A 22,436-nucleotide genomic window follows, 5' to 3' on the forward strand; every position below is an offset into this window, starting at 1 on the left:
CTGCAAAATATTTCTTATAATTGTTTCTTGGAATCTCTCTCTCTCTCTCTCTCTCTCTCTCTCTCTCTCTCTCTCTCTCTCCCTCTCCCTCTCCCTCTCTCTCTCTCTCTCTTTCCCCAGGCTTTTCAGGCTGCCCCATTTGTTCACCCTGAATGTTACTATGACTTTACCTCTTAGTTCCAGGCAACAGCACTAACTCTTTGTCCTAATCAGTCTATATTCAGTCCTAAGCTTGTCACTGATTAAATCAGGCCACCACACCATTAGCTGCTGACCCATGTATAGGTTGGTTGCCCTTGTTTTAATAACTTCCCTAATCTAATTACTTGAAGGGAAAATAGAGGATTAAGCAAGATTATGAGGCCCTGTCTACTCAAGTGACTGGGATTTGAGCAGTACATTAATTTGCTCCTAGTAGAATATCAACACTCTGATCATTGTTTCTCTGTTTCATACAAACTTAACTCTACATACATACAAACAAATATATATATATATATATACATATATATATGTGTACATATATATATACATACATATATACATACATATATATACACATATATATATGCATGTATATATGCCTATTTAAGAATACATTAAAGATTGCAATGCAGTTAATTGTACCTTGTTCTAACCAATTCCCTAGGAAATTGTGTTTAGAAGTTTCTGGTTGGCTTCAGAGGCACGTATGTTGTAAAGTGAAAATTTTAGTTGTTGAGAAAAAGATCTGGGTTCAAAGTTTTACACAAAGAAGGACTACAGACAACGACCTAAACAAGAATGTTTGTATAATAATAATAATAATATGACTTTATCAAATCATTAGATTGCCATGATATAATGCAACCTGTTAAAACATTATTAAAGTATGAGGACAGGTTCTTAGTAACCTATTTAAAAGTAAGTAATACCATTTTTGCTTAGCCCAGACTATTTTAATTGGGACTTTGACTTATATACACAACTGTTTCATGAGGATGATTTGTTAAAAAACGTTTTGTATTTAAACTGTGGTTTTAACTTCCTGACTCGGGAAATTCAATTGCATTACATACTTACACATCACAAAATAAATTATGGCTCATTTTTTCTCAATTTTCTCAAAGCTATAAGGAGTCCAGCATATTACAAAAGAAGGGCAATCTACTTCGGAGGAAATGACAAAAGATGTCACCACACACTGAAACAACGTTCTTGTATTTCCAAGAAAGAAGCTCTCCACACATACTGCTTCAACATCCTCAGTGGTTTTCTAAGTGGCGGTGGTAGTTAATAGAGACGCTGTGCTGCTTCCTTTGTCCACTAGAGACTGCTATAAGGGATATGTCATCAGTTTCCTCCTTACCACGTTAGGCCAAATCTCTTAAAATGGTGAATAAACATCACTTCAGTCTGGCATTAAAAAAGTTAGATTCTAAAAGTGACAAGATCATCTATTATATGAATAGTTTTATTAATCTGACTTAACAATAGGATTTAAAATATCAGAATGATACCTATTATAACTGCGATTTTGTAAAACAAACTCCCCAAAATGAAAATTTCTGCAGAACATGTGATGACAAATTCTGACCCATTTTAAAGTTTTTCTTGTTGTTTATTTTTAAGCAATTTAATTAGTTCCTTGTATTATGGATGGTGTTTGCATTACCATGAAGGCACAAAAAATTGTGTTTCACAATAACTGTGATGATCGTAGTTCAAATTCCTCTAGTTCACTGTCTAGAAGATATTAATATTGAAACATTTACTAAATTATTTTTGTCTGAATATATCAGTCAAGGAAGGGTAGGTTATGATGCAGGAACAAAATCCCCAAATTAATGGCTTAACCCTTAAACTAAGAACGTTCTATTTCTTACTCATTCTACATATCTACACTAACATCTTAGCAAGTAGGCTTTGCTGATGTTGTCCTCAGGGCCTCAGGCTAATTGGTGTTTCACCTCAACATGCTTTTTTTCTCCAATCACTGCAGCAGTGGAAGGGGAAATTGTGAATTGTACTTGGTTTTTTGAGCTTACATTTCATTACACAGAAAATGTAATTTCCGTCAAGGAAAAAAAACAAATAGTACACTGTTGGCATGTCTCCAAAGACAGGAAGAATCAGAAATTTTTGGAAACAGCACAAATGTTTTTGCCTTAAATTTGGTCAATTAGTACAGTAGGTCTTTATCCCCAGACTTATTCCTTCCTTTTTGTAAATAAAATTCAATAAAAAGAATGGCAAGAATAAAAGCTCAATTTGAACTATTCTGATTTTTTTTCCTAGACGAAATAAAAATGCTTTGTTTTGGTGAAAAGTTTGCAACATTTGACTATAATTTAAATCTTATGATTTGAGATAGCAAAAATGCTGACTTTTTCTCTTTCCACATCTCCTAGTATAATTGTCCATCCATATCATAAGGAAAATATAGGCAGGGTAAAAACATTCATAATAATTCAAATGACCATCTTGTTTTACCCTCTGTTAAGACCAGGATAGAACCTTCCTTCTCTTTTGTGTAAATATGTTTAAAAAAAAAGACTCAAACATATTTTTGTAATTAAATCTATTGATATGATATTCAAAAATGATGACAGTCATGCTGAATATTATAGTAGGTATGACAGACATATTCTAAAGGATGCCTTCTCTATCTGCACTTCCTGATAAGCAAGTTTACCTTTTGGTAGTCCCTGCTCCTGACTGGGCAGGACCTCAGACTTTCTTCTAACCAATAGCATATGGCATAGGTGATAAACTGCTACTCTTGTGATTGCATTATGTTACATAAGATTCCATCTTGCAAACAGACTAGCACTGGATTCTCTCCCTGCAAGTTTGATGAAGTAAGCAGCTAAGGAACTAAGGGTGCACTGTAAGAGCTGAGAGCAACCTCCAGCCAACAGATAGTAACAACCAAGTCCCTTTGCCTTACAGCCATAAAGAGATGAATTCTGACAGCAATCTGAGTTTACTTGCTAGGGAATTCTTCTCTACTCAAGCTTCCATAGGAGAACTAATCTGTTCAACATCTACATTGCAATTTAGTGAGAGTCTAGGCAGAGCTAAATTGTTTCCAGACCCGTAGGGCCCACAAACTATGAGAAAATAAGTGTGTGTTGTTTTAAGCTTCTATGCTTATGTTAGTTTGTATGCAGCAATAGACAATGGATACCTTTTGCTATTCCCTAAGACTTAACTCAAGGATTAGTGGTGACATATAGTAATGGTAATTGATAATTACTACATTTTCTGAGACTTCAACTTAGTAATTTTAAGTGATTATATATACATCTATATATAATATATACATGCATATATATGCATAATATATATATATAAAGATATATACACATATATATTTATATATATAAAGATATATATATGTATATATATATACACATATATATGTATATATATATATACACATACATATATATATGTTTGTTTGTTTTTACTTCTCTGATATTTAGGAATACCTTTGAGGGTATCCTCACATATATTCTTGTATTGGAAAAAATATTCTCCTCTTTTTTAATATAGTGAGATGAATCGACAACTCTGGTTCTGCTCCCTTTTCAATACTTTCTCCAAGGTTCCCTTTCTTGTAGAGAAAACAGCCTGAAACAGATTTGGAATGTCAGTGTCCTGGTTACAAACTAGTACCAGTGGCAAACTAGCTGACAGTTTATCACTGCAGATCCATAGTCATACATGAAATGAATATATATTACGTTTTAGTTTTTGAAATTTTGAAATGCTTCTATCATTGCTGCTGTTGTTGGTTCAGAAGCAGAAACAGGTAAGAGTAAAAGTTTTCTAAACATACAGAGGGTGCCAAAAAATGTATACACATTTTAAGAAAGGAAAAAGACTACATTAAAATTACAATGATGGCAACCACTTTGAGTACCTCTTGTAATTGCAGAAGTCAAATGTGACTGGCATTCATCTTTTGTCATCAGTATATGTTGAGTATTACAATTTTAATACACTTATTTGCTTTCTTAAAATGTGTATACATTTTTGGGGCACCCTCTGTATATTGAAGAAAGGAACTTACTGGGAATTGTCTGCTTCTACATGGCTGATTAACTCCAATTTGAACTCAGTCTTTCCATCAATAACACCTATAAACTCTGGACAAAATATGAAAAATAAACAAACAAAAAATACTTGACATCCCTGGAGAGAGAACCAAAGTAGGGATATTCTGGAGGAGATTAGACTCGCGAAAGAAGAGAGGATGTGTGTTTCTGGTTTTATGGTAGTTAGCCTTAGGGAAGGTTCAATTTAGCACTTTAAGGGGTAGTTAAAATGCTGATTAAAAAGCCTGATGTCTTTCTTGCCTGAAGAATCAGGGGATAGATTTTGGGAAAAGGAAAGCTGAAAGAAAGTGGGGGATGTGGGTGTACTAGAAAGGAGAAAGCCAGAAGGATGAAAACAAAAGTCTACTTATAAACTATGTTCAGATCTGTAGTGATCTTCAAACCACACCTACATGGGGCAGACTACAAGCAGATCATCTAAGAAAAAACATATACTGAATTGAGATTTGAGCTGCTTCCAAAAGAGTTTTCCATCTGAGTCCAACCAAGTTCAATGCTTAAAAAAAAAAAAAAATATCTATCTATCTATCTATCTATCTATCTATCTATCTATCTATCTATCATCTATCTATCTATCTATCCTTGGAGTAATACAAAAGAACAAGAGTCTTTCCACAATATAACATTTAGAACACCATTTAGAACACCCAGAATCGAGTCCAAAATAACTTCTTGTATAATGAACCATAAATATGATCTCTTTTCAAGAGGAAAGAAAATCAAGGAAGGCCAATGTTAGAACAGCAGAAATGGATTTTGAATCAGCTATTCACAACTCCGCCTGCAATAAGAGATATAAAAGTAATATTCTCACTATAAGTGAAAAGATAGAAAATGTCAGCAAAGAAACACAAACTCTAAAAATATGGAAAATTTAGTCCTAAAGATTATACTATCTGAAATTAAATAAAACAAAACAAAACAAGACAACAACAAAATAAAACATTGGATAGGTTTAGCAACAGAATGAAAATAGCAGAGCACAGGGTAGCCTTGAACACATATCAATAGAAAATATACAGTTGCAGACAAGTGATTAAAGTAAAATATGTTGAAAATATCTGAACAGAGCCTATACCTGTGGAATGATAATTAAATGCCTAACATGCCTGTAATAAGACTCAGAGAAGAAAGAGTCTTTAAGTGTCAAAAGACAAATTCAGAAATTAAAGAAGTTCAGCTACCTGCTCACAAGAAAGATAATCACAAAGAAAACTACACCTTGGCCTGCCACAGTTAAATTGCCAAACATTCAATATTAAAAGAAAATCGTGAAAACAGCCAGAGAAAAATGACACGTTACATATTGGGGAAACATGACTCAAATTTTCCTAGTCTGAAACACTGTATGCTAGTGTTTAAAGTGATGGAGTGAATTAATTGAAAATACTTCCTATTACTGTATGGGAGGAATAACTTTTGCAAATTTCCATAATGATAAAGCAGATTTTGTAAATGAAAAAAGCAACTGGGTGTATAAGTGGATATACATGTATTATCTGAGTGGTAGAAATTCATTCCTACTTGGAAGCTACATTTCAACTCTAGCTGACACTTGTCTTATTGGAAATTAGAACCAGTGATATCAAATTTCTGTTTCTTCAGAGAGGAGAGAAGAGAAACCAAGATTTGAATGTGAAATTTCATGATTTTTGGATATTCGCTCCAAAAAATATTTAAAATAATTTGTGGCCAAACAAAATGTCTGGGAGTTGAATGAAATCTATGTCACTAATTTGTGATTTCTGTTAATGAACAATGTACCCCATCAGATAAAAAAAAAAAAAAGAAAAGAGAAAAACAAAGAAAGAAAAAAAAGAAGACAGAAAGAGCACAGATTTTTAAGTAGAAGAAATTAATCTACACTTTTTACCATACAGTGTGAGATTACTTTGAAAAAAATTATAATTGTGATTGCAAAAACCAGAGGTGGCCACATTTTCACATTAAATATGTCTGTAGTACATACATTTTGTTTTGAAATTAATAAATTAGTAGGAGAATATTATGTCTCTGTTAACATAAGCAGAATTAGTAAAGTTTGAACAGGGGCATCAGGTCTTTGTAATAAATCTTACAAATGAAGAAACTGGTACTGAGGTTTACACTAAGTTTCCATGACGGCTACAGATGGATTCTCTCTGTAAAGATACCTTCACTTAAGTGCTCTCAAGATGTCTGTCATATCATTTTGCCTCATTAAATTAGAACAATGCTTAGTGAATATCTCTGTTAATCTGTGGGTTCCGTAAAGCATATACATCACATTGGTTATATCATGTCCAGTGAATTACTTAGAATGTTTAGAAGTCCACAAACATAATGAAAATTTAGTAAAAATTGTATATTATATTTAAAATACATCTTATAAACTTATCTACAAATTCCATCAAAAATTAGCTTTAAGAAGTATAGCATACATATTTAAAAGAATGCAATTTTGAGGTAATGTGTAATTATATTATGATTACTAATGTGGTTCAGGGACTGAGTAATGGACTAATACAATAAGTATCAGCTGAAGTAGGCATGAATTCTATTCCTCATAGTGAAGTCACATTGCAAGTAGGTATTTACATACCGGATCTTCTGGATTATATTGAATAGCATATTCTATCTGTCCATTTGGGCCATCATCTATGTCTGTAGCTCCATTGTCTCCTGCAAATCCTGTAAATATCGTGGTGCCAACTGGAGTGAGCTAGAAAGAAAAGAAAAACTGTTAATTTTCATTTAATCAGTGGCAGACCAGAATTGTTACAGCCCCAAAACCAGTCCTTTATTACACAAAAGAATAGAGTAGGCAGCTGCCTGCCCACAACCACAGACCAAATTTTCAAAAGAAAATTTGCAAACCTTACACAGGAGTTCTTATAAAGTCTGAAATTTCCAACATCATGGTCCTTGCTTTGGGTTAAAGAAATAGAAGGCCCTGATTCAGAGTGAAGCACATTTCTACCAATTTATGACCACTGGCATCTTAGTCCCTATGGAGAAAATGCATTTTTTTTGTTCCTCCTTAAAAAAACATGAGGCATTAAGATATCTACAAGCTAGAATTTAAATTGCATGAGGAAGTGAGTTACTTTATTTTAAAATAAAAAGAAAAATGCAGACAGATTGATGAAATCCAGGCTAGTAATTGCATGCAATTGGCAAAATTAAGGAAGATAATTGAAGAAAATGGATACCGTATCTATCAGAGGAGAGAGAAAGCTGAGGGTTTCTTTAGTGCTTGCAATATTGGTTAAGTAGAAAGCCATCATGTGACAGGAGTTGGCAACATGGTCATATATTTCCATTTAGAATCAAACAACAATAAAACTTAATGTGGCCTCTAAGACCATGATTTGGTATTTAGCTTTATTTCTTATTGATCTCCACCAGACAATCACGGTTATTTTTTCTTACCTGTAGCTCTTTGCACAATGTATTCCTATATTAGTCTCCAGTCCTGATGCTTTAAGTGGAATCCTACTAATTACTTACATTTCAACTTAATTAGGTATTACCTTACCCTAAATCATCTCTGATATAACATTTCCCGACCCCATATAAGAACATGGTGCCCTTTTTGTTATGCTTACATTTTATACTTTACGTCCTTAAGCATTGCATTGTCAAAATGAATAAATGATATTTTGTCAATAGATATAAGCTCTGTGCCTCCACAGTGCAGAGATTTTTCAATTTTGTTCTGAAGCATGTTTTGATAGTTTTTAAATGGGATCCCTTCATGGAGAACTATACTAGAAATAAAGAGGAGTTGTCTCATTTACTTTTATTTTCAGCAGCTACAAACACAAATGTCTACAGAGATCCATCAGGTAATGTAAAATAAAGAAGTGAAACAAACCTGATGCGAATGGTAGCAACTGGGGAGCATGTGCCCTCTCTAAAGTGGCAGCTGCTACTCAACCGCAGCAAATTCTTGCCATAATGAAATGCGGAGCCAAAGTTACTATGTTGTGTAATATTCTAATTTTATAAGAAGTCTCTTTTTTCTAAGGTTTGCAACAAATTTTAGAGAATTAAACTATGAATTGAATGGGCCAACAAAATATATCCATTGGCACAGCAACTGCAGTAGTTTGCAACCTCTGATTTAGAAAAAAAAAAAAAAAAAGCAATTACGATTAAAGAAATATACCAACTTCTTTCAGTCAGACAGAAAAAGTCAAGGACCATATGCTTTCACTCATGAGGAATATAGAGCTGAAAACAACAAATGAACAAGCAAGACAAACAAATGAACAGAAACTCATAGACACAGACAACAGTATAGTGATTACCAACTGAGAAGGGTGGAGGGATTAGGAGGAGATAGAAAAGGGTAAAGAGGGTCAAATATATGGTGACAGAAAGAAATTTGACTTTGTGTGGTGAACACACAACGCAATATATAGATGACGTATTATAGAATTAAACACTTGAAACCTACGTAATTCTGTTAACCAATGTCACCCCAATAAATTTAATACAATTTAAAAAGAAAAGACAGAAATATACCTAAAGTACAAAGTATAACAGTAGTAGATTTCAGCATCCTATTTCATTCAGCGGGTATTTATAACCCTCGCTGCAGGCAGCTTTAAAAGGCAAACTTTGACTTTCTGGTGGTCAAAGAGAAATGAGAATGAAGTGAGAGGAGATGGCTTAAATAGCACATACAGAACTGAGAGACCTTTAGTGGATGGGTTCAGTGCAAATGTTAGTTGAGTAAAGGCTTCCATGCCAAGGTTTATATAGTTTTAATACAATCTCTGTTCCAAAAGACATTGTTCTCCCTTATAAAGTTCTCAAAATTCTTATGTAGCTATGACTTGATTTTTAAATTATGAAATTTTAAAATTGAATGTCAATGATTTATTCCCAGATAGCTAATAAAACAAACTTAAAATATTTCATCAAAATCTTTGTTGCTAAAAAAAAAAAAGTGTGCCATGGGGTTCAACTGAAAAAATCAAAACAAATAAAAAGGGAAAAAAAAGTCCTTGAACAATAGGTTGTCTGAAAATTTTGAAAATAGTGCGCCCATCTCTTCTATACTCACTGAGGCAGTATATACTACTGGACTAGATTCATTATAGAGCAAGATCTTGAAGTACTATAGGCAAGGGCAATAACATTTGGTGTTGTGTGGAAGGAATAGGAGATCCAGGGAGAGGTCAGATCATATACCTACTACCAGAATATTGAAGATACTGAGATCAATAAGTGAGTGGGCTGGAAGCCAGGAAAACAAGAGTTTTACAACAAAAGATTGTAAAGGGTACTGCAAACAACTTTCCCTATTTTATCAGTTCTGCCAGCCCTTTCAATATGTCTCTAAAAGGACTATTTGTTATAACATTGATTTATTTTTTTTTATATCAACTCACTATTACTAAAACCATTTTTTCCCCTTTTAATAACTTTTTCAGTTAAAGGAAAGGTTTCAACAAAATAAGCAGTATGTCACCTATACATTATGAATCTTTGAGACTTAAATCTGTGATTGCATATCAAAATTATTTAAAAAAAAACAAACAGAATAAAATATTTCACCCTTTCAACTGATACTATGACAGTTTGTCTAACATTCAACTACATTTTTACTATACAACAGCATTATTTTCTTTTAGATATTTTTATTATTATGTAAAGGCAGATTGACAGTGTATTCATGCTGGTTTAATAATAGAAACTTAATTTGTCTAAAAGTTTGAAATATTCTCTTTATAAGTAGAATAAAAAAGAACTACTCAGGAACTTGAGTCTCAGAAGACAAGATGTAAATAAAACCACTTTGATGATTTGGTATAAGTAATAGAATGGCAATTGTAATAAGAAAAGGACTATCAAGGAGAAAAAATAGAACATTATATTCTCTAAGTCTCAACCTTTGCAAATTTTCACAGTCATATACAAGAATAAGTTTCTAGAAATAAATAATATATAACAGTATTTTATTGGAATGGATGGTTTGAAGGATTTTACTTCTTACAATGCAATACGTGCAAATCTAAAGACATACTTGCAAATTCAAAAACCCTAACTATGAAAAAATACCTATATTTTTCTCCAGGTGTCCAAATGTTTTTGATACTCATAAAAGGCAAAAAAAAACCCCAAAAAAACAAACAAACAAAAAAAACAAACAAACAAAAAAAGTGTTATGGTGCTCTTCGTATATCATCATCGATTTTTTTAATATAATTTTTTTAACTTTTTAATTTATTTTTAAGGGTGTTTTTCCAGGACCCATCAGTTCCAAGTCAAGTAGTTATTTCAATCTAGTTGTGGAGAGCACAGCTCACAGTTGCCCATGTGGGGATCGAACCGGCAACCTTGTTAAGAGCACCGAGCTCCAACCAACTGAGCTAACCGGCTGCCCCCTCAATTAATGTTTTGCTTTTTTATCACTGACAGGTCTCTTTTACCATTTAAAAATCATGTGTATAAATAGGTATAATTTTTAATATTTAGTCATTTAAAATGAACTCTACATTATATTTCTTAGGTTGCCTTTAAAAATATATATGGTGACAAAGTACAACAAACATTGTAATTAGACTACATGTAAAAGGACTTACTATGCATTTGTTTATGTTTCCAATTTAAGGATACATCAGGTAACATAAATGAGAAAAAAAAGTAATTAAATTATTGTCATTTTAGGATTTGAACATATTTAGGGGTGACATACATAATTGTCCCCAATACAACTTATGTGCCTATATATACTTATTTCTTGAAATTACTGGTAGAAATAATTTTACAATAAATTCTATCAGTTCATGTCTTTGAATGGAAAATAAAAGAGAAACAATCGCCAAGCTGTTAAATCGAAAATAAAGCTCGTCATTCCTATAATGGTATCATATAAAGGTTAAAAATAATTGCTAAAGAGAATTTTAAACTCTTTTTTAAAGGAGAATTTAGGTCCTTGAGAATTAAATTGAAAGTATTAGTAAAACAGTAGATTGCAGCATCCTATTTCATTCATGGTGCTGTCTCTGTTCACCATTGCCATAAAAATTAGATTAAAGACTTTCCACCCAATTTTGGAAATGTGGTTATTTTATTGTTGACAACAAAAGACTCAGGTAGCATGCCAAGTTATCAGTTCAGCATTTATATAGACTAGTGAGTTTTGCTCCCTTTGATAGTTGTACATTTAGGCCAAACAATTTGGCACAAATTGTCCCAATTCATTTCACTACTAGGATGAGCAAACATGTACACACAGACATCTGCATGTAAAATGCAACAATAAAATGTTACATTATATCCATGATCTACCCATCAGATGGTGGACCTATTCAGATATGGGTTAAGGTTCAGAATATTTGAAACTAATGTAGTAGAAAGAGCTAAGAAAAAAAAGAAGATAAGGCATTTTGTGCTAATATGAAGTCTGGCAAGACTGATAGGGCTCTAATGGGTAGCCTATCTTAGATGCATACAAGCAAAATACAGTTGGAATATACAAAATGGTTCTAAAAAACAATAGATTTCAGAATCCTATTTTATTAATTTCATACATATATGCATATATGTGCAACAGAAATATGTACATATCTATGTATATACATATTACATATATAATAAACATAATAAACACACACCATTATTACTGATTCTCATTACAGGAGACATGGTACATTTGTGTTTTTGTGAATTTTTGAATATTACATAGGAGTTGAAAATTTTAACATGACAATCTGATAGTGTATTATAATATGTTGCCCTATACCTTATTGTTCACAGTTTTCAGTGAACATGTGCCATGAAGATGGCCATATTCTGTGCCCTTTAACATTTTAACAAATCTTAAAATTATAAATTTGGTCTTCTGAAGAGCATTCTATGCAGGGAATGATTAGCAGCTTGGGTAGCTACCTGAGGGTATCACTTACTTATTTAGTTCATGGATTTTTTTTTTCACAAATAATTTTGCACATCTATTGGGAAACACAGCAAATGCACGGATAAATGCAAATGTAAAAGTTAAAGAAAATCAAAGAAAGACATTTCAATATTTCAAGAAGATATATGAAGGAAATTAGACCGTGAACTTAAACGGTGAGGAGGTCTCACTTAACTGTCCCGGGATCTTGTGAGCCATAGTTGCTTAAGCCAACCTAAAAATTATGAAGGATTCTCCAAAAAGAGAACATTTATCCTTTCTACTCTTACTTGGAGTATTTCCCCACAAAAGCATTGTATTCACAGTTTCACATAAATCCAGTTGATTCACACTATCTGTGCTAGTTATGTTCTATAAAGTCACCACAAACACTAAATTAATGAATACTGAACCACATTATTGCATTGCTAGGAGGAAAACAGGGTTAGGTTTCTGCAAGCCTCTGGTTACATTTTAACCAACCGATCAATAGGTAACCTGTTTTATGTGTGTTTCTCTTTAAAGACACCTTATTTAATATGGCTGATCTATTCTGCTATAATGCTTTCTATTGAAGTTTTCATTTTATTCCTTGAATTATTCAGCTCCAGAATTTGTTTCTTCAGTAGCTCATGAAGGGATCGAACCACCAACCGTGGTGTTATCAGCACCATGCTCTAATCAACTAACCTAACCAGCCACCCCCAGTAGTTTGTTTCTATTTAACGATTTCTATTTCTTTGTTAAATTTCTCATTTTGTTCATATATTCTTTTCCTAGTTTTATTGCATTATATTTCTGTGTTTCCTGGAGCTCACTTAGTTTCCTTGAAAGAGTTATTTTGAATTATTTATCAGGTAAATCACCAATTTTCGTGTTTTTGAGTTTTATTACTGCAGGATTGTTACATTTTGGTAATGACATGTCTCCTTGATTCTTCAGGTCCCTTGGAGTTTTGCATTGCTGCTTTCTCATCTTTCAGTAACAAACGCCTCAGATCTTTCCTAATTGTCATTGTGTTTGAGATTTTTTTTTTTTTAGTCCTGCTTACATTTGGGATTTTCTCCTACCTTATACTATAAATATACCCACTCCACATTTGTTGCTACCTCCTACGGCTTGTATATCTTTTCTGATTGGTATTAACTCACCAGGTTGACTGTTGGGAACCAGAAGGTGGCGCTATAGTCACGTTTTTGGTTTCTCCCTTGCCCATAGTCCTTGGCTTGATTTTCTGAGCATATCCTGTGTTTACTGGGGCTGTCTCTCAACCACCCCACTGGGGAGTACACACAAGGAGTCGGCCACAGAGTGGGGAAGAGTGTGGGTTTAGCCCTTGAGGTGTTGGGGTGCCCACAGGTCAGGTAGGGGGAATCCTTGCATGAGGTTCTCCAAATGCAAAGTGGACTGGCTTCCTGCTTAAGTCCCAACAGTCAATAGGAACCTCATCCTTTTTATGCCCTTTGATATTCTTATCTCTTTCCCAATCTCCTCCTTCCCCTGAGTCATGGAGGTCCTGCCTCAATCTGGGTGCTGATGTGTAGACTCCCCAGCAGGGTCCAAACCATCTGTGGTAGCGGGGCACTCACTCACCGCTTTCCCTTTCACCTGCAGGAGAGGTCCCACTAGCTAGTTCAGGCACCACGTGGCTGAAGGACCCGCACTGGTAAAGTCCCTCTTACTTTCTTTCTTTCATGCATCCAAACTCCAAACTTGTGTTTTATTTTATTGCACTAGAGTGCTAGAATCTTTCCTTGGCAAGGCTGGACTTTTACCAAGTCTCTTTTCCATGGGTATCTATCCAAGCCAGCGTTCCTCAGATTTGCCCAGAATGCTTTCAAGACATGCTAGGGCCAGTTTGCTGGCTTCTCCTGGAGCCACAGGCCAAACAGAGGTTGGCCTGATTATTACCCCATGCACGGGTAGGTGGGATTACTTCCAGGTCCCTTCGTATACGCTGGATCTCACAATTCCCACAAAGATACTTTGTTCAGTGATAGACGCTGATTTTTATTTGTTAAAAGGCAGGACTTCAAGGATGTCTTACACTAACTACCATGATACTGACATCAATGTAGACGGACTTTATATTCAGTTAAGAAGTGGTTGTTGTCCCCTTTGAAGAAAATATTGAGAAGGATGAATGTTGGAAAGCATTCCAAAAATCATAATATTGTGTGAAATATAAGTACATATATTTAGTGATTGGATAATGCCACTGGCATCAGTACCCTTGTATTGACAGGTAACAACAATGTCCTGGCATTTGTATTTGTTGAGTATTTCCTGGAGTGTAATATACTTACATGAAAACAAACATCTTGGTAGAAATAAGATGCTAAGTTATATAATTTCTGAATATATAAAATAGTTTTTCACATATATTTCAAACCAATGCCTTCTGATAGAGTTTAATAGCTTTAAAAATTAAATAAACTAGAGTCTAGAACAAAATGTATTTTTATAATAAGTACAAATAAATAATATTATTGCAACTGGGAAAAATCGTTACAGAAGGATGAAATTACCCATTTTTTGAAAACCTTTCCATGAAAAAGCCACCCTAGGAGATGATTTAAAATACAATTGATGAGACTTTACTTATGTCATGGACAGTAGATAAACTGAACTAGAATTCACTACATGATAATTTTCATGTAATAGTGATTTAATGACAGAATGCTGTCAATGGCAGTGGTGCTCTATTTCTACTAATAGACATTTTCAAAGCAGAAACATTTTATTTAGTGGAGCAAGAATACATATCAGTCTATATTAGATTAATACATGTTTATTTTCAATCACCAGTAGCTTTATCGGATTTACTGTGTATTAGACAGTCATTTTACACTAGACAATTAGTCTCTTAAGAGAAAAACACCCAACAGAAGGTGATATGCTGTACAAATTATCACTGCTAGTGTAATTGCAGTGAAAGACATTTAATTAACAACAAGATCTCCATTTTATGATTTTCTTTCACATTTGTGTAGCATGAATCCATAGCCTTTGTGATGGTTAATTTTATGTGTCAACTTGACTGCGCAGTGATGGTGCCCAAATATTGGCTAAACATTATTCTGAGTGTGTCTGTGAGGGTGTTTCCGGTGAGATTAGCATTTGAATCAGGAGACTGAGTAAAGCAGATTGCCTTCCCAAATGTGTGTGTGTGGGGGGGGCTCATCTAATCCACTGAAGTCCTAAGTAGAATAAAAAGGCTGAATAAGGATGAATTCACTCTCTCTGCTTGACTGTCTTTAAGCTAGGGTATCTGTATTTTTTTGCCTTCAAACTTGGACTCAGGCTGGAAATTATACAGCCCATTGTCCTAGTTCTTAGACTTTGGTCTTGGACTAGAACTATACCATCATCAAGCCTGAGTCTCCAGGTTCACCACTGTGGATCTTATGATCCCTCAGCCTCCATAATCATATATGCCAATGCCTTAAAATCAATCTCCCTTGCTTTATCCCTGTATCTATCTATGTATCTATGTATCCATCTGTCATCTGTCTAACTACTATCATCTATCTACATAACTACCTATCTATCAGTGTCTCAGGAGAACTGGAAAACACATCCCTGATCCAGTTTCTCTTCAGTGAACAAATAAAAACCAGTATTTGATTTTGCAAAGGTAAGGATCAGATTCCCATGTTATCACTCATTAATGTCTGTATACAGACCATATAGCACTCTGTGGAACAATTGTTGATTAAATATAACAGAATCCATACAGTGTTTTGGTACTTTGATCACACTCTGTGATCCTTTGAATATTACTCACAGGGCTTACGTAGTCATCTATGCAAGGTATTGTAAATTCCTGAACTCTAATTTATGTTGTCCTGAAAAGCAAGCTTATTTTAAAATGATTAATTACTCTCTTCTTCTTGTCCCTACACTAATTTTTAGAGTCTTCTCAATTACACTGTATGGTCTGAAGACCACCTTTCATAATAATAATCTTTCTAACATAGAAGCCATTCATCCTTTGGCTATGATTCAGCCTATAAAATCTTACTCAGATAAAATAACTTTATGAATCTCTCTCGAAAGTCATCCCTACCTTGGAAATATACTTTAGAAATAGTGTATTTGAAAAACAAGGGGGTCTCCAGAAATAAAAAGAGTTACAAATTTATAAACAGTAATTGATGAAAACTTAAGCTTTTTCACACAATAATGAAATTACATTATCTCTGATTCTATAATTATTTATTGAAAACCTATTGTTGCCCAAACCATTGTTTCTGTGACCATGATATTGGTTTTATACTACCTTGTTAATATAACATTTGTTTTATTTAAGCATTTATCCAAATCAAATGTCTATTTGAAATTTGTCTTAAAACTTTCAAGAATTGATAGCAAATAGTACACATTTTAAATTTACACTTGGTGTATATTACCTTGCAGTAATTTATTAAAATCAAAGAGAAAAAAATAAAGGAATTACATTTTTTCATGTTCCCTTTAACATAAATAGCATTTGCACATGTAATTAAAATCTTCACACCATTTTTTATCATGGAAGCTATATAATTGATATTGAAAATCACTTTCTCTGAATAAATTATGATAGGCAAATCCAGGTAGATAAGTATCTTTAAAATAAGAGAAAGATTTTTATTAGAGTGAGTCATAATAAGTAGCTCTTCTCATCTTTAAAAACTAAAGAACAAATAACCTTAAGTTGAATATATATGTATAAGAGTTTATTGCATTTGAAAGTTGTTGAATAGTTGAGTACTTGCATCTTTCAAACAGCTGAAAGATTGATTCCCATTTACATGATTAAAGTAGAAAAAAAAATATGCTAATGTGCTTCTTTCCTTGCCTTATCTCCTTCCCTTTCTATCTCCCTTACCTGTTTACTGCTTGCCAGAATGAATGTGCAAAACACACACAAAAAAAACAATAAACAACAACAACAACAACAAAACAAAACAAAAAGTGGATTCTAAAAAGTTTCAGCTTTTGGAGGAGGAAAACAGAGACAAGAAAATAAACTAGGGTTTAGTCTCATATCTTTCTTCAGAAGCTTTTGTGTCTGTAGACTAAATATTAGTACTCTATTCAAAGAAATTCTGTGAATGGGAATGGCCCTGAAGATCCATGATTTTTATTCCTTGAATAGTTGGAGATATTTATCAAGTTTCCAATACCATGGACTATGTTTCAAAACAAACAAAACGAACAAACAAACAAACAAATAACTATATATGTATGTGTGTGTGTGTGTGTGTATATATATAACTTGTATTAAAAATCACCTATTATGTGTAGAAACTTTAAAGCAAACATATGTAAAATGTTTATTAAAATACTTAAGTATATACGGAGTCTCGTTGTTATGCTCCATCATGGAGACCATCTGTGCTTAGATCTACCAGAGTGACTATGCTAAAAACAGATGTTCAAAATGCATGTATTGAATGGAAGGAGATGATACAGTCAAGATAAAATGGAAAAGAATAGCACAAAACTAAAAGAATTTGATCAGGAAAGTGAGAGCTTAAATTGGATAGATTCATAGATAATGTTGTTTCACCATTGTGAAAAAAACAACAACTAAAATTCCCAATGATGTCCCATTAATTACTGCCTGTTTACCAATTTATGTTTTGCATTTAATTTGTGAAGAGTCCCTTGGTTTTTAAATATATTAGTATTTCCAAAGCATATTTCCAAGGCAGAGTTTATTTGCAAAATAAAGATGGCCAGAACATGTAATAAGTACTTTAAAAGCATTATGACTTTTAATCCTTAATAAAACTTTGTGACATAATTATTTGTTATGATACTTATTTGATAGTTAAGAAATCATAAATTAAGAGAGCTTCTGCCTGATATTATAATCCTAATACTTGGTTGATAAGGACTGCAACACAGATTGTTTGCCTCCAAAATATTAATGCTCAGGAACTGTGAAATACATTATTTCAGAAATTCCGTAATTTGATATTAAAAAGCTTTTGAGAAAACAGGAAATGAAAGAGGAAATAAATACAACTTGGAACAAAATAGAACCCAAGAGACACAGATAATCTGAAATGATGCAATTTGGATGATGTATTCCATCACTGATAAATTATGTCTGGCCCTAAGAAAAAATGTTTTTGAGATATTTTACAGATATACAAAGACATTCAACTGAGCTAGTGCCTGCATTTTAGAAAACTCATAGTGTATAATCACTGCAATTGAAAACAGGCAAGTTCTCAGCAAGCAAATTATTTCATAAATTTCCATATTCACCATGATTTCAATATGCTAACCGTTGCATTAGTAATCAAAACTTTATTGCAAGTGCATTGCATAACGCCAAAACAAACAAACAAACAACAATAACAAACAAAAAAAACAATAAATACTCAAGGGGCAAAGATAATAAAATATATCCAACCACAATAATGTGCATTTTGTCAATGATTTTTCAACAAATCAATGTCTGATAAATCTCTAATAAAAATGTGGGTGAAGATTTGATGAGAAACAGGATATTTAAAGTCTTAGAGTTATTACTTACAAAGTAGTTTTAACTACTCATTGTTAAGCACAAAATAACTAGGAAATAAAATAGAAAAATCTGGCTGACACTATCTTATTACAGTTATTAAAGCTAGCATTACTGGGAATGAGACACATTCTGTGTCTCTTTTGTTATATACAGAAATAACACGGTATTACTCTTGTGGTATTCCTATGCAAAATCTATAATTGCGAGGAAATATCAGGTAAATCCAAATTGACGAGTAGTCTATAAATTGCCTCATTATGGATTATTAAGGTCATCAAAGTCAAGGAAATACTAAGGAACTAATCAGGTAAAAGCTAAGTGAAAATCTTCATAAAATACAGATTTAAGTTAATAATAATGTTTCATTTTTTAGTTTACTAGTTGTTAAAAATGTAAATCAGACAGAAAAAGTTGAGAACCATATGACATCACTGATATGTGGGATATAAAACTGAAAGCAATAAATGAACAAGACAAACAAATGAAGATACAAAAACTCATAGACACAGACAACAGTTCAGTGGTTACCAGAGGGTAAAGGAGGAGGGGGGATTGATAGAAGAAGGGAAAGAGGGTCAAATATATGGTGATGGAAGGAGAACTGACTCTGGGTGGTGAACACTTAATGTGATATATAGATGATGTACTACAGAATTGTACATCTGAAACCTATGTAACTTCACTAACAATTTTCACCCCAATAAACCTTAATAGAAAAAAAAAAGGAAAAAAATAAATTTCATGGGCTATACAAAAAACAGGCAGTAGCAGGCCAGATTTGACTTGTGGACCACAGTCTACCTAAAAATACAAATCTCAGAAGGCTGACATACCACTATTTAATACTGATTAGGAGCAAAAAAGCAGATAATTTAAACTTAATTTAAGATCTCCACTTTAACAAAGTAATTTTTATTAAAATACTATCCTTAGGAATTTGTATATCCTATTGGTAAAATAGCATCTCATTGTGAAAATTTCAGAAATCAAAAATATTTTTAAACAATTACCAACAGTTGTAAAACTCTATGTCAACCTCTGTTGTCCCAGCATAAGGCAATTTTATTATACATATAACTTTTTATCTTTTAAAAAGTAATATTTGAAACAAAGATGATATGAATTTTTATATTTATTAAAAGTAAAACCCTTATCCCTAAACTATTTATTGATAAAGAATAATAGTAAAACAAATATTTATAGTAATTTTTTAAACCAATTATTTAAGAAACCATAGAAAACTAAATAATTAAAATAACTCTTTAATGAATGACTATAAAATTAAATCATCAAAATAAATATGGTAAGAAAATAAGGTAATACATTTTATTATAATTTTCAAAAACCTGTATATGCTTCTGTTATTAATATTTGAGCCTAACTATATACTCTAATTAACTAAATAAAATGGAACTATAAAATAATGAAGCATAATTAATATAAACAACATAGAGTGAAATATGAAAACTGGCAATTTTCTAGAAAACATAGGCAACATTTGAAATAAGCCTTTCTCTTCTAAAGCTGAAATAAATAATTAAATAGATTACAATTAGTCTCAGTTGAGAAAAATGATAGAAGGTATCACTCTAATAAAGCACACCCTACATAATACAATGAAATTGTGTAGTATTTGGAATCTAAGAATTATAAAACATGTTGCAGTAATCACATATTCAAAACAAAATAAAAGAAAATGCAAAGTTACATAAACTGTACATTATAGGCTAAAAATAACTCAGAATTTAGTGGTTTTTTTTTTCTCCCTGAATCTAACTTTTCCTTTCTTTCTCTCCTCCCTCCCTCTCTTCTTCCTTCTGTTTTCCTTTTTTAGAGATTGTAAACCATCTCCCTGTCAAGAGAAATGAATGCAAGGAACCATGCTTCCCGAAAGTGCCAACAAAATATCTCCAGTAAGTCACATATCATATCAGCAATGTATATTTAAGGCAATATTTAAGGTGATAAAGAGAACAAATTAATATTGACAATAATTGCCCCATCTATGAAAAGGTCATTAAAGGCCAGGGCAAATACAATCTCCATATTATTTTGAGATTAATTATTCAAAGCCAAAAAAACATTATGTCTCCCTTGATTTGCCCTTGTTTACTTTTTATTATGTCAAAAGGAAAATTTGAGGGGATGGTATACCTGTGTTATTAAAGATATCACTGCCAGAAAAAATATTTAGCTTCCAAAAATTGCTTAAGAATGACCAGCAGCAATTAGACTTCAAACCAATAAGACTAATTAGCTAATAATACAACTGTCCAAAATTAGTTGAGCATCTCCAATTATTCAGAGAGAGAAAAATACCTGTGATGTCCTATGTCTTGCTCACAAACAAGGGACTATAAACCTTGTCATCATCTCTGCTTAGCATTTAGATATAGGCATTCAAATTCTTGACACACCAATAAAGAACGTGTTTACAAAGAGTGTAAGAGACTGACATTTAATGCATTTATAAAATTACTTATTGTGTTTATAATATTATGATATCATATCATTAAGTATAAACCCTATTTTTTAAAAAATCAGTGACATAGCTGTCGGTTAGCATAAGAGGGTGTCTATTAATAAGCAGTGAAGGGATGATTAAAGCAGGGCTTGGGTTTTATTCCCAACTTTGAGACCAGTTTAATTACAGCATAGCCAATTCATACTACTGCTCTAGGTCTCAGCTTTGTCATAGTGAATAAGGAGAGTGACTAATCAGGACTTTAATTTCTTTTATAAATCTGAGATAATGACTTCACACCTGTTTTGAATTTTAATGAAGTGTAAAATATTTTGACACCAATAATCTATAAAACCCTGAATGATTAAAATAAAATCTAGATATTTCTGCATGAACTGCATGTCTTCTACTAAAAGGAGAAATAGCATAGAACATGCCTTGCAGTCTTGCATAGAGTAAAATCTATTTCATTTAATTTTATTTTACAGGCAGCATTGTAGTTGCAAGAGACAGTTACAGGCAACATTGTAGTTGCTATATATACATATACCTATATGTACACACATATACCTATATTTATATATAATTTCAATGTATTTTCTCTCTACATATATACAGTCTAACCAATTAAACTAAGAGAAGTACTACTATGGAAGAACTGCTCAAATAAATGTAGGATGAGAAAAATAGCTAACTTTTGTTGTTGTTATTAGGTTGGTGCAAACATAATTACGGTTTAAAAGGTTAAAAATAATTACAAAAACTGCAATTACTTTTGCACCAACATGTTTTGAGTTTTAAATAAACTTCTGATTGTTTTCAAGAAAACAGATATGAAAGAGTATGAGCATAATCAAAGGGGAGAAATATTATTATTAATTACACACTATATAATCAAACCAGAGAAGATATGACCATAATACCAGTGGGACAGGATTACTTCAGTTGGCTATAGGGAAATGAATTGGGATAAATACCATATATGGAGACGTTTGTAAAGAAACTTGGGTCTCTCCAGATAATGTTTAAGATAAAATATTTAACCTTTCTGTAAATTTTATCACTCTAACTGATATTTATCTAGGTGTTGTACGAGTTTGGATAAATTGAAGATTAATGGATATGAATAGTAGAAGATGACTTTAGAAATAGGAAATGGAAGTAGGTCTTGATTTAAACTTTTAAAAAAATGAATAAAACTTGGAGACGTGCAAGGTAGGAAAGAGTCCATTCTAAGTGAAATGAAGAGTGAGAGCAAAGCCCAAGAAATGGAAATACTTCTGAGACATGAGGAAATTATTCTGAACCAAGTGAAGCATTATCAGAGAGAATTTGAAGTTAAGAATACATTGACAAAAGGTCAGATTATGGGAGATCTTGAAGTTCAGTTGAAGGAAATCGATGACCTTTTTCCTTGCAATAATGAGAAATTATACAACTTTTTAATACGAGAGC

General features: G+C 32.6%; 1 protein-coding gene across 1 annotated transcript in view; it reads right to left on the reverse strand.

Moving 5' to 3' along the window:
• The window catches only part of PCDH15 (protocadherin related 15), a 1,316,677-nt gene that overhangs the window by 369,146 nt on the left and 925,095 nt on the right, over positions 1 to 22,436 (reverse strand). Inside the window, exon 9 of the mRNA XM_088791982.1 lies at positions 6,685 to 6,804. Within this exon, the coding sequence (XP_088648108.1) occupies positions 6,685 to 6,804 (120 nt within the window). The remainder of the gene's footprint in view (positions 1 to 6,684; positions 6,805 to 22,436) is intronic.

The sequence above is a fragment of the Rhinolophus sinicus genome, chromosome 15 (genome assembly GCF_057876585.1).
Source record: "Rhinolophus sinicus isolate RSI-liver-muscle chromosome 15, RSI-T2T, whole genome shotgun sequence".
Lineage (NCBI taxonomy): Eukaryota > Metazoa > Chordata > Mammalia > Chiroptera > Rhinolophidae > Rhinolophus > Rhinolophus sinicus.